This window comes from Zootermopsis nevadensis, unplaced genomic scaffold (assembly GCF_977971745.1).
Source record: "Zootermopsis nevadensis isolate Lab colony 2312 unplaced genomic scaffold, Znev_1.0 Znev_ptg000029l, whole genome shotgun sequence".
Classification (NCBI taxonomy): domain Eukaryota; kingdom Metazoa; phylum Arthropoda; class Insecta; order Blattodea; family Termopsidae; genus Zootermopsis; species Zootermopsis nevadensis.
In genome coordinates, this window is record NW_028259161.1 from 3,177,433 (window position 1) to 3,190,683 (window position 13,251).

General features: G+C 35.9%; 1 protein-coding gene and 2 long non-coding RNA genes across 3 annotated transcripts in view; 1 reads left to right on the plus strand and 2 right to left on the minus strand.

Moving 5' to 3' along the window:
* Positions 1-107: 107 nt before the first annotated feature.
* LOC110827361 (uncharacterized) lies at positions 108-5,096 on the minus strand. The gene is made up of 3 exons (XR_015537617.1): positions 5,036-5,096; positions 1,945-2,094; positions 108-533 (listed from the first exon to the last, which is right to left on the minus strand). It is a non-coding gene; the product is annotated as an uncharacterized LOC110827361 (long non-coding RNA).
* A 2,366-nt stretch (positions 5,097-7,462) lies between these two features.
* On the minus strand, positions 7,463-9,965 carry LOC110827370 (uncharacterized). The gene is made up of 2 exons (XM_087358060.1): positions 9,808-9,965; positions 7,463-7,917 (listed from the first exon to the last, which is right to left on the minus strand). Exons 1-2 carry the CDS (start codon positions 9,817-9,819, stop codon positions 7,744-7,746), a joined length of 186 nt encoding a protein of 61 aa, XP_087214186.1. The 5' UTR covers positions 9,820-9,965; the 3' UTR covers positions 7,463-7,743.
* Positions 8,716-13,251, plus strand: part of LOC110827357 (uncharacterized) — a 126,066-nt gene continuing 121,530 nt past the window's right edge. Inside the window, exon 1 of the long non-coding RNA XR_015537621.1 lies at positions 8,716-8,865. This is a non-coding gene — a long non-coding RNA (uncharacterized LOC110827357). The remainder of the gene's footprint in view (positions 8,866-13,251) is intronic.

Consider the following 13,251-nt stretch of genomic DNA (forward strand, 5'->3'; position numbering starts at 1 on the left):
AACATTTTTATTACTCACTGAACATCATAGACAACTGGTTAGCATATCTGGTAATCATCTGGATTTTGGAAGAAATAAATATCAGGATAAAATTACTATAACAAGTGTAATTATTTAGAGCATTTAATTATATAGAATTATAAGTGATACAGTGAAGTGCAGAAGCAGTTTAAATTGTAAGTTTATTTCTATCAGTAATTAGTTGTTGAGAATTTGTTACCAATTCTCATAACATCAGTAGATTAATGATGTGTTTGAGTGTCTTAGCAGTGTCATCATAAAGGTGCTCAGTTCTTCTGAAGTGCTTTTTAACGGTAGAAAGGATAAGCAGCAGAATATCCATTTGCCACAGGAGGATAAGCAGGAGCCACAGCGGGGTAACCGGCAGCAGAGACGTATGGGTAGGCACCATAAGTGCCATAGGCACCATAGGGAGAGCCAAAGTAGATAGCTTCAGAGCTGTGGAGATTTTCCTTTTTGGCTTCTTGGGCCGAGACAATAACCATAGCCAAGATGGTGAAGATAACAGCAATCTGGAGGAGACAAAAGTCAGATATAACCCTTTGCATGAACAATATTTCTCGCTAATAAATTCTGGCTATTTTTGCTCTATGTATCTATCTATTAGTAGCTTAACCCAGTAGTGAGTCATCGCCGCCTCCTTTCGGAGGTTTCCCTAGTCTTTGACTATTTTTGCTTTGAATTTTGTTTATGTTTGGAACAAAAAATTCTGTTACTATCTCTTTACACTTGTGATTTTTGTAAATTAAAATTACAAGCTCCCATGAAACATGTAAACAGATTTATTAATTGCATTCAGTATAAAAATATTGTTAGCTACAGGAATGATTTCCAAACTGAGTTGTGTAAAAGGCACCCAGGGATTCAATGGAAACATTTCACTTGCGGCAGATATTGGATTAAACTTTAAAATATGAGAGAGAATATTGAAAAACTGGTTGCTGTATGTACCATGAAGAAAAATATTTAATATATTAATACCAGTTTGTATGTTTCCTTCTAAATGTTTGGTGAAGAATGAGCTGCAATTGTATCTTGTCTTCATGTGCTCAGTGAAGGCTATAAGTGAAATGAAGAATTCCTTTGAAATGGCCATGATCATCCTTTGCTTGGTCTGTGTTCATGTACTTTTAAATCGTTTAATGAATTTCAAAATCATTTGTTATGTACTACAAGGTATTGACTTTTCTCTTGTCAGGTTGGTCTCTTAAAGATAATACTTCATATAATTACATAAATTAATTTTGTTAATGAGGCAAAGGTGTAATGTACTGTTGGTCTACATGTTTTTGTAAGTGATTTTGAATCATAAGAAATATTGAGTGCAGAGAACACTTATTGGCAGTATAAGTGCATTTTGATTAAATTTGTATTTATTAAATTCTGTAGCTTTGTTTTAATCTTCATTTAGATAGGACTATATAATCTAAAATTTTATACAAAGGTAGGCAATTATACTATGTAGTTTTCAATGCATGCTGAGTACTAGAGATGTATGGATAAAAAATTGACTTATACAAAATATCTTAAGTTCTGCATACCTTCTTCAGATAACAGATTACAGTAAATATGAAGCCCCTGTGTCTAACCACCATATTATGAAGGCATATAGAGTGCATGGATGTGTTCTAAACCTAAATACTGGATGGAAATACGTGGAGGGCTGAGTAGATCCAGTGCTGGTACAAATGTAGTGCAAAGAGAATTTCCCATTCCATCTATCCTGTAGCCAGTCACTCAGGCATATTAATTGCTTTATGTTGTGTGTTTTTGAGATGACAATTGTCAGGTACTATACTGAGTTTATTAAATATTTGCACTTAACCAAAATTGTTTTGAACAATTTACAGTCCAAAATTTCAGTTGTTTAGTGATGTAAAATACTAACTTTGATCTCAGAATGGTAGTTCTTTGTATACTTACAAAGGCCTTCATATCGATGTGAGGAGAGTATGCTGCGTCTTGATGTGAACCGCTGAGAGCGACTAAGATGTGTCTGATGTTGAAATAAGTTTCTGGATGATATTTATACCCTCGTAGAAGTCTGGGTTTAATATAGCCTTGACAGTTATTCTGAAAACAGAATTGCATAGATACTGACTTGCACAGAAGTTGTTTCACCTACATCACATATGCCATCAAACCTCCTACCCATATCTGTATTGGTTCATCCATTCTTTGTCTCTGTGAAATGATAAAATAGTTACTACGGAGAACTAAATCAGAGATTGCGAGAGAGGCCCACATCTCGCGTGATAAATAGAGTGACTCTAGATATACAATCTGAAGGAAGCAGGTACCTAGTAGAAAGTTATGATAGGACATTCCAAATGTCAATGTGTCCATATGCAGGATTTGTATTCAGGAACGTGGTAACAACAATATACATTTTGTGTGAATACATGAGATATTGTTTTAAATAGGTGAATAACTGCTGACTGTCTAACAAAAACAGTGTGTCAGATATTTAGGCTGATATGTTTTGCATATAACTCTTTAAAGCGTAGTTGTCACCTTTTTTAACAAACAGAGAAGTGCTTTATTTTCTTTGAGGTATTGACTGGATTCTTAAATAATATTAAGAAAAATTCAGCTTGAGAGGATTAAATTTTGGTTAATTATCAGGTCTTTCGGAAAGAATACTTTTATCAACCTATGGCATGAAAAAATGCAGTCTAGTCACGAGGGTCTTTTAGGTACTGGAAAATGTCATTTTATGCAGCACTAAAATTGAGGTATAAACATGTTTAACAGATTTTCTGAAAATTGCAGCACTTTTTAAAATACATTTTGGGAATATTATTTCGATGCAAAATATTGTTTCTGGGTCCTGAAATTTATAATTCGACGCCTGATTTGTTAAGCTATGGAGATTTTTTTTTTCGTGTGCGGGTAACCAGCCCGTAGCAAAACTCCCCAAACACAATTAAATACGCAGTTAAATCTGTATAGGATTCAAGGTAGAAGAATTTTAGTGTTTGGTTGTGTGGTTTTATGGTTGTATACCAACGTTTCCGAGGGACATGCTGCCACGTCTTCGGGATTGAAGCCAAAGAAACAATCCATTAATCAAATTTCCATGCAGTCTTTCCAGTATGTTTCCCACATGAAATGATGTCCTTCAACGTCAGTAAGTGTGATTAATGAATAACAAATAAACGGAAAATAAAACGGAAGACATTATTGATTTTGGCTTAAGAAGCAGAAAAGTTGACATAATAAATGGATGTGTATGAAAGTTAGCCTATACAGTGTCATAATAATTTTCTTTTATATTCCAGTTTTGTGATAGAAATCATCATGTTTGTAAGAACATTTGATTCAAAACGTGTTTTAAACTTATAACGGATGTAAAACGCAAAATAAATGGCGCAGACTGGGAACCCATGAGTCATTTTAAAAGAATTGTATTCAGGCTGTTGAAATGGCAGTTTTTCATGTTACAATATGAAACATGTTTATTGTTTGGCAACGAACATTTATCCCTATTATAAATATGGCAAATACGAATATATATTTCAAATCCAGACATATATTGCTTATACACTCCGTAATTTTCAGGCGTGAAATATTCGTACAACTTTCATTGTCGCAGGTTGCCTGAAACTCACATAAAACCGTCTCTTTGGCAAAAACATCAGGAGTTCTGCATTTTTACTTAATGGTTGTAAATTGGAACCGACAATGCCTTTCTCCTTCAGTTACACGTAGCGTTACGTGTTGAAATTTTCAATTTATGGTATTACTAAGGACGGCGACCCAAACTGAACTTTATTAAGTACCTCAAAACCGGCTTAGCGCATAAAATTAACGCATGGCAAAAATATGTCTCATTAAAACTTTAATTTAAAATGTATTTTAATGTGTTGCAGTCTATAGCTAATGGTGGGCCAGAAACGTTCTTGGGAAGATATAGTGGTTCAGCTACTCAATAAATCCCTCCACTCTCCTTTTGGAAGGTTGAGTACTGTTTTCGTAAGATTTCTGCGGTCCCTGTCCTGAACCCCATCGACACCTTCCCACCATATCCTCTTTGGTTGCCAAAATAGTATCTTCCCATGAGGTATTCTGTACAAAATTTTACATTCATGTCTCGTCTCATGCTCTGCCCATTCTGTATTTCAGTCGAATGCTGAGTTGGGACTTTGAAATGGTGAGATTTTTGGTTCTTACGACGAGTGTTAAAATGGTTGTATTCTCGAATTCTTCTGAAACGTCGGTCAGTAGTTACCAGACTACACGGTGCAACTTCTCTGAATATAACCGTCTTCGACCTTGAAATTGGTTGCTATCACCTCCTTCAAAATGCTTACATTTTCACTATTCATAATTATCTACCCATTTCATTCGCCGCTAGTTAGCTGAAACATTGTCGTTAAAAAACTCGAGATGGATTAATTACGGAAGGATATTTCAAGAGCTTCCATTCTATAATTTTCGAACCTACAGTAATTCTAATGGCCACTGGAATGTCGTGAAATAGGAATCTAATATTTAAATAAGATCAGAATGGAGAATTTTGAAATTTAGTGGGATGTTTTACTTAAATCATTTCGGGATTTTTCTCGTGTTTAATACGTTCATGGAAGGGAATTGCTTTCCGATAATCACTGTGAGCAGTAAGGAAAATTCCCTATATTTCTCATCTCGACGGATGATAAATTGAGGTTGAAAACATCACGCCAGTTTCATAGATTTGTAATGTAACATATATTTCTGAATGTGGCTGACCTCTGAGCTCTTATGTCGTGCAGACTGTTAGAATCCAGAAGACAGCAATTTTCGTATTCATCGATAACATATTTCTTTCAGTGATTGAATGTTGGCACGACGTTAGTATAATTTTTAGATGTCAACCACTACATCGTAGTGCGCGCCCTTTCTGAGGTGGATCGTTCATTGTTTTATTTTAAGTGAATTAGACTTCTTACTTGTGATTGTGTCATTATTTTATGTTGCTGGATAATCTGTTACCTTGATCTTTCAACAAATGTAAGTACAAATACCGGTTAACCTTCAGAAAATGATGACTTCCAACGTATGTAACACGACCCTTGCACGGTGTTTCCCTCTTGCGTCTGTTCATCAATCTAATTAGCCACGGCTATGTAGGGCGGTGCGACTTAATTTTCGTCGGGTTAGAAGAAGAAACCGGGACATAGTCTTCCTTGTAATAGAAGGTAGGGTTCAGGAAACTTTACTTGAGTGAACCAAGCAATGGGTGACATCTTCATTAGGTTGCGCAGACAGTAAGATATCACGATCGCTTCCTTCCACATCATTTCCAATTCATTATTCACTATTATCCTGTTAGTCGATGCTGTATAGTCTGAGCTTCTGAAAAACGTCGTTAAATAAACTATAAATAAGTAAATAAATATTTAAGAGCATCAGTGCTATAAGTGCACTTGTACGTATATATATATATATATATATATATATATATATATATATATATATATATAATTAATTACATTCCGTGTATCCCATACTATTATACAGAATATAAATTACACTGCCCATTTACGATATACAATGACAAGAAAACCATAATAAACATTAGAAATTTATCAACAGAGTATTAGAAGTAATTAATTATCTTTTGCTGCTACTTTAAATTGTGCATTTTTTATTTGTAAGACTTGTGAGACTAGATGGTAGACTTGAAAATTTTTATAAGTGCATAATATGCATTCTTCAGAAAACATGAGAAGTTGGCCAGAGCAGCTACTTTTGTTAACACTGCGTAAGTAGTAATAGTTTGAAAATATTCTTAGCTATTTAAAGTGAAGTTCAATAACGAGAATATGTTTACACATGGAAGATCTAAAATAGTTGATCTCTTAAATAGACTTCTACATGAATTTCTAGGTTTGACACCAGCCATTAATTTTTACAAATTTGTTTTGCGAAGTATGTTTTTGTTGTTAGATGAATTATCCTTAAAATTATTCCACTCTTCATAATGGAGTGAAAATAGGCAAAATAAAATTATTTGAGTGTGTCAGTTTTACTGACATGCAACATAGATCTAACTGCATAACAGTGATTTGTCAAATTTAGGTGGTTATCAATTTGAAAATCTAGGAATTTCCTATTTACTGACTGTTCTATATACTTGCCATTATAGCCAATACTGAAAACAAATTGTGGTCAATTATTTGTTATAAATTTTATTATTGTTTTGTCTAAATTTAGGAATAGCTTGTTTGCAATTAACCATTTACTCATATGAGAGAGAACTGATCAGTGTTGAACAGAAATCTCAGAAATCAAAGTGTTTACTAGAAATTATGACATGTGTTTCATCACAAAATTTTAAGAATTCTGATAGGTTATTTATGTGTTGAAGGAAGGTCATTGTGTATCTTGTGAAAAGTGTAGGCCATATTCCAAAAAATTATTTCTGTAATATTGAAAGGATTTAGGCTTGTTTTTAAATGTGATTTAGGATGAAGGTGGTGTGTGTTGCAGCCATTGTGCAGTTGGATATATTGAAACATTACTCTCATATCAAAATTGAGCCTTGTAATATATGAAATCTGCATATAAATACAGGACTTGACAATGTTACATCGTATTCATATTTTATCATGCACCATAGTGGAACCTTACTCTTCAATAACTAAACTGTGATTTTCAGGCTAAAAAACTATGGTCTCTGTGTGATACTGGTATATATCATATGATGGGTGTTGCGGTGTTGCATATTTGTGATCAGACTACATGTTTTATGTTTTTTTTAAGAAAGTGGGTTACATATAATTTCTATATGATATAACTTGTGTTTAGAATTGTTGTTGTCTCGCCGCAAGTGACATTTTTGTCAGAAAAATATCTCCTTTGAGGCAAGTTTCTGGTTTGATTGTTTATTTAAGTTTAATATTATTTTAATATATATTACTAGTTTTTACCTGCCATAGGCTCTTTGTTGTTTGCAAACATTCAAGTAACTGAACTGGATCGAATTATTGTCCTTATCATAATCATCACTGACGTCATAATACAGGCCTGACTACTTTCTCCAGTGTTACTTTTACTTGATGAACAAGTGACATGTTAGCTAATGATGTTGTTAGGGTGATTAAATCGAGGAGGATGAGGTGGTTAGGACATGAGGAACTCATCGGCGAGGGTGTTTACAAGGTATTGGCTGATAGGCCTGAAGGGAGGAGACCATTGTATGTGGGAGGATAACATTAAGATGGACCTTAGGGAGACTGAAATCGATGGAGGGAACTGGATGCAGTTGGCTCAGGGTAGAGTCCGGTGGTGGGTTTTTGTGGACACGGTGATGAACCTAAGGTTCCATAAAGAAAGTGGGTTATTCTTTGACAAACCGAGTATACAGTTTACTTTTCAACAAATTTTTTGCACCATGGAGTGAATGATGATAGGAATAATGTCTGGATAAAGGGGTTGAATCTGAAAACACAAGAAGTATCCTTTTTATAACATTTACTTACGAAACCGCATAGTAATATAAATGCCACAAGGAAACATAGACAGAGAAATAGAAACAAATAGAATTATTGCTTAAATTTTGACGTATCTTCTACCGCTTTTTTAACGGTATCTTCCCAGTACTTTAGGAGTTGACGCTTTCAAGTTATCGTTTCCAATTGTTGAAGAAACGGACCGCGGTTAAAAAGTCCGTCAGTTGAACAATCAGATGGGCAGTGTCGTCATCCAGATGTCTTCCGTTAAAGCGGGCTATGGCGATCAGCGGTAGTAGTATGCGGCAGGGTATGCGGCATAACCGTAGGGATAGCCGCCGAGGGCTGCGTAGGGCGCGGCGTAGTAAAACTGCTCGGCTCCCTTCAAGTCCTTCTTGGCCTCAGGTTCGGCGGCGGAGACGGCGGCCACGACGACAAACAGGGCGAGGAAAAGGGCGAACTGAAACAGTAGACACAAGATGTCATCCAAGTTCCTTTTGTCTGTTGTTGAGGCTCCAAACGAGCGGTATTCTTTCTTTGGAATATTATGTTTATATCCACCGTTCGTCTGTCTGGCTGCTAATTTAACTTAAACATATAATAAGCAACCGATCGAGGTGATTGCGTGGTTAGTTCTGTTGCTTCCAACGAGAGATTCGGGTTTAGAATATTCTTGATTCAACTGTCGACAAAATGACTGATGAGATATAATAATTATTTTAATTAAAATGACTGATGTTCTTTTTCTGGTTCTGGTCCCTTTGTGAAAATAATGGAATAATGCCTTAAAATAACCAATGATCGCTTCATTGCACATTTATACCAATCCATCATTTATGACTGTTCTGATTTTTATCGATATTTTATATGAAGTAAATTAAGAATCAGTGAAGAATCGACACTGATTGATCAAATGTGCTGAATCTCAATATTAATATGGTGAGATGTTTGAAGAGAGTCTATACAAATTTTATTGTAATTTATTGTTTTATGAAAATTTAAACTAATGGAATTTCTGCTGCGAGAAGTATTTTGTTGTGATTGTGGTAAATGATAATTCATTGTAACTTCATACGTAAATTTGTGCTTGTTACAAATTCAAAAATTGAAATGTACCAGGAGTGCCATATTCTGTGGAGAAATGCAAAGCACTCCTGATCGACACTTTGATGGACCCAAACGACTGTAATATTATTTAAATCATCTAGTGTAAAATGTACGGAAGCCTATTAGCTGCACACACTCGTAAATTATAGAGTACTCTGTTACTTTCAGGAATTCGTTATGAGACTGACACCATCTCTTGTTTCAAGTAAGAGGAGTTAAATATCTTTGAAGGATAATAAAATTAACGCTCCTGTTTTCCTGTTTTCAGATCTCGGCTTATTTCCGGTTTGTTACTGCAAAGGTAGGAGAAGACAAGTGATTTACGTAATCAAGTTGCTTTTGCTTCATGTTTTGTCTCGCTTTCAGGTACGAATGTGTTTTTGAATATGTGGATATCTTATTTAATCTTTTGAGATAATCGTCTTATTACTTACTAATACGAAGAATTAGAATCTCGTTAATTTGTTACACTAATAGAAGTTTGCCTTGCGACAGTTCATTTCGCCTAGGCTATGTGTCACATATGTTTAGATATAATGTTATGTAGGTAGCGCAGTAAGTACGTTATGTATGCTAATGAGTTATGTTTAGACCAGATTTTCTTAATTACTTTGGCTGAAGTCATATTTTACACGGACTAATTTTAAAGAACGTGTTTAATTTCCTGTAATTTGACGACAAACTTATCGTCTTTTATGTTAACTCGGGTAGAAAAGGAAAGATATTTTGTTATTTTTGTAATGTATTTGGTGTCTGAAATGAGTACAGAGAAGCAGACTTTCAGCTGAGAACTATTCTGTGTTTGTTCAAATTGATATCGTTTTTAGAGCTCACACAAAATGTTTGCAACTCAAAAAAGTTAAAAATTGTATTACAAGTTTACGTACTAGTGCTAGGTAAATTGAAACTCTCTTGAAGCCATTGAGCACAACGAAACTGTGGAATGCTAATGTAATATAAATATTATGTTTTAAAGTCATTTAAATGAAACATATAATTTTACAACTTCAGTTTTGACATAGATAGCGCCTAAGATAGGCAAATATGACCAATTCTTACACGGATTATGCAGTTTTAGCTGTATAAGTGTTATTATTATAATAGGACACAAACAGATAAAACCACTGGACAAAATAACAAACAGACTTGTTAACTAATAAAATAGGCATTTGTGAAGGTTCAAACTTCTTAATTTCTGTATGAAAATATTCTTAGTTTGAAAGCAAATGTTGCATATACTTACAAAGGCCTTCATGTTGTCTGAGTTGAGACTTAGCGACTTTGTAGCTGCTAGAGACTGCTAATAAGCTTCTGATACTTAAACAAGGGATCACACAGGTATTTATACCACTCCGAAAACCCTGGGTGGGGTTAACCTTGACAAGTTCAGGAATAATTTGCTTGTTCGGTTCTGAACATTCCGTCTCCCCACCTCGATCGTCCAGGTCCTGTTGTTGTGGGAAGAAGCTCCTGCCATGGGGTGTGGCCCTCTCTTTGCACTCCTGTCTTCACAGTTGCAAAGTTTTTTCTGCTACAGTTCCTTATCATAGCGGCTTGTCCTTGAATAAGCAGAAGATTCAGAGGCTGGTATCAGGATGCCAAGCTGTTTTCTAATTATCTTTCGTACATGAACATGACCCAATGAAAATATTACATGTTCGTAATAACTTTGAATACAGCGCGGGGAAAATTCTCAAGGACCAGTCAGTAAAGTTCAAGGCGGTTCTGCCTCCGCAGTTTGTGCTGTTGTTCAGTTTGCTTCCGTGGATCACTTATCTTCTCTATGTGCAAATGCTTTAAGGCACATCGAACAGAATTATTCAACACTGAATGCAAAAACGTGAAGTAGTACAGAAATTTAAATGTTACCTAGAACAGACGTTTTCAAACTGTGACACGTGTATCACCGCTGGTTGATTGAAACCTTTTAGATGTTCCACGAAATATATTGAATGTTTATATGACATGGCGATTGTGATCTTTTGGTGGATCGTAACGTTTCGGAGGAATGTATCGCTTGAGTCTTCAGGGCTGTGGAGACGATACGTTCCTTCGAAACGTCGATAACCACCTACAGGATTATATAGCGTGACAGCCCAGAGGACGACAGCTGAGTACATGCTTATGCAGTTTTGTAATTATGTAACGTAATTCCTTCCACTGAGCGATATATCAGTTAGTTTAAAAACGAGTGATTTGTTAAGGTTGTATGTGACTGGAAAAGGAAGTGCAAGATTTGGATTTAAATAAATTAGAAAGTACAAAATTCGGTGTGTAGAATTTAACGTTTTTCAGATATGAAAGTTTTGTTTAAGTAATAGATTTATACTTTTGTATAAACAAGATTTTTTTTGTAGTATCAAGAATATGCGTACGACATTTGTGAGGTTGTGATGACAAACATTTGAAAATCTCTGGAGAACTGATCTCGTGACCATTGATTCGGTTGCAGAAGCATTTTAGACAAGAGACAACTGTACATCCGTACTAGCAAAACCTCTCATATGTTGTTAACTAGATGTTTTGAGAAACCTAAATGACTGTTTGTGTCGAAGGGTCTTCTTACCTCCTGTAACTGACATACGATCCCCATTTTCTCTTTGTAATTCTTTTTGGGACTTACTCAGTTTATTCGTCTGGAAATAGTGAGGATGAAAGGTGAAGTTTGAGATAGACAGGGACAAATCGAAATGATGTTGCAGGTTTACACTTTCTCCGCTCTTATTTAGTGGCTCAAGAGTAGCAAAACATACGCATACATCAAGTTTCAGGATTTAAAACGAGAAGCTGAGAATAGGGAAAACTGGCGAACTCTTTTTGGGCAGAATAATGAACCTGTCGTCAGACAGAACACTAAATAATAATAATATATCAAAATGGGTCTGCAACTTAAATAGGCCAACCGGTTTTGGACATGCACGTTTCTCTTGTTGTCAGGTGAAGGCAGGCGTCTTATGTTTTGTCATCCTTCATCCAAGAGGTCCTGCCACATACAGCTTCATCCATTCTCTCATAGTTAATATTAGATCGGAGAAGTGAAGGCGGTATAATTCGTGATAGGAGAAGAATAGACATAGTTTATTTATACACAATTTAATTATTTGAACTGGATAGGAAAAACATTTTGTGAAGTTTGAAACTAATATGTTGAAGTGTGTCTTGAATAAAATCACAGTACCAGAAAATTTATTGTCTCATGAAAATACTTATAACACTGCAAAACTGATTTAACTCGAGTATGACCCTCGGTAAGACTGCTTTGTTAAGTCCTCCCACCCAAACGCCCAAGGTTGTTGTATTTCATATGGGCTAAAAACAACAGGGCGGGGCACTGATTGATCATTTAAGGTCAATAGTCCAGCTATTTAGAGGTGTAATAAAGTTTCAACAAAGAAACCCAAGTGTTTTATATGGCAAGGGGCGACCGCTGTCACCTGATATTTTGTGTTTCAGTTTTCAGTGCTTTCATTTCATCACTAATAAAAGTTTAGCACTTCTAAAAATTCCACTCCTGTTTCGTCGCCCGGAGGTACCATGTTTATGTTTTGGCTCATAGAGCGGTTATATTAATTAAAGTGTTTCGTGATTTCTTCCGTCTCTCCCAGGCAATGCCAATGTAAATTATGGCAGATCATGCCCAGTGTATCCTATCATTCTGCATTATAGACCTGTGAATTTAACAAATGAAATCGACGTTAAAAATGAATAAATCCACAGCCAGCAGGAATATAACTAAAAAGTTTCTTCCCGTAACTTGACATTGCTTAACTACCGCAACTACTATTCGCGTCTCCGCCAGGCAACGTTGAAATAGGCAACTCCCAGTTTATCTTACAACTCCCGCCCTCCCATATTCATTATTCGAGGTCGCTCTTTCGAATCTCGGCCCGGGAGACCAGCCAGTCTCCTCACATAAATGCTGGGATGGCGTCTTAAAAGAAAGGCGTTCAAAATGTGCTCTTCGGAATACACTAAAATTCTGAAGGTGTTCTTTACGCTAAGTCAGGGCGATGACGTCTGCAAGTACAGGATGTCCGAGAAAGAGTGAACATGTTTTGAACCTCTTTATTGAGAAAATAAACGGAGCTAGGAGAGTAAATTTCACCAAATGAAAAAAGCAACTCAAAAAGTTTTTTCCCCACACCTCTCCATTTCACTGCACTTCGATCTGAGCTTCCTTTGTTGCTCGCACAATGTCGATCCGGTATTCAAATGCCCGGAATGCGTTGCCACACATTTGAGACGTGGTTCCTGCCACAGAATAGACGATGCAGTTTTTTCAAATCTTGCAGACAAGTGATTCGTGTGCGGTGCACGTGGTCATTTGTGTGCCCCCAAAGGAAGAAATCCATAACAGTGAGATCAAATTTTATTATTACAACATTGTGATGAAAGACGAGGCAGACATATGGACGGTCCCACAAGGTGTTCTTCTCATATGCTAACGCTTAAAGAACGACTAAAGACGACAAATTTCTTACGCGTTTTTTCCAGCTCATTTTTATTTGTACGCTTCCTGCCATCCAGCTTTGTTTTAACTATGTAGCTAGTGAAGTGACATTAACCAGTCAAAGAAATAGTAGTCATTCCCAGTTAATAATTTACAGGAACCAAATGTCCATTTCTATAAAACCCAAGTCGTTAGTTAGCACTGACATTAACTTAGGCGCGATGTCTATACAGCATC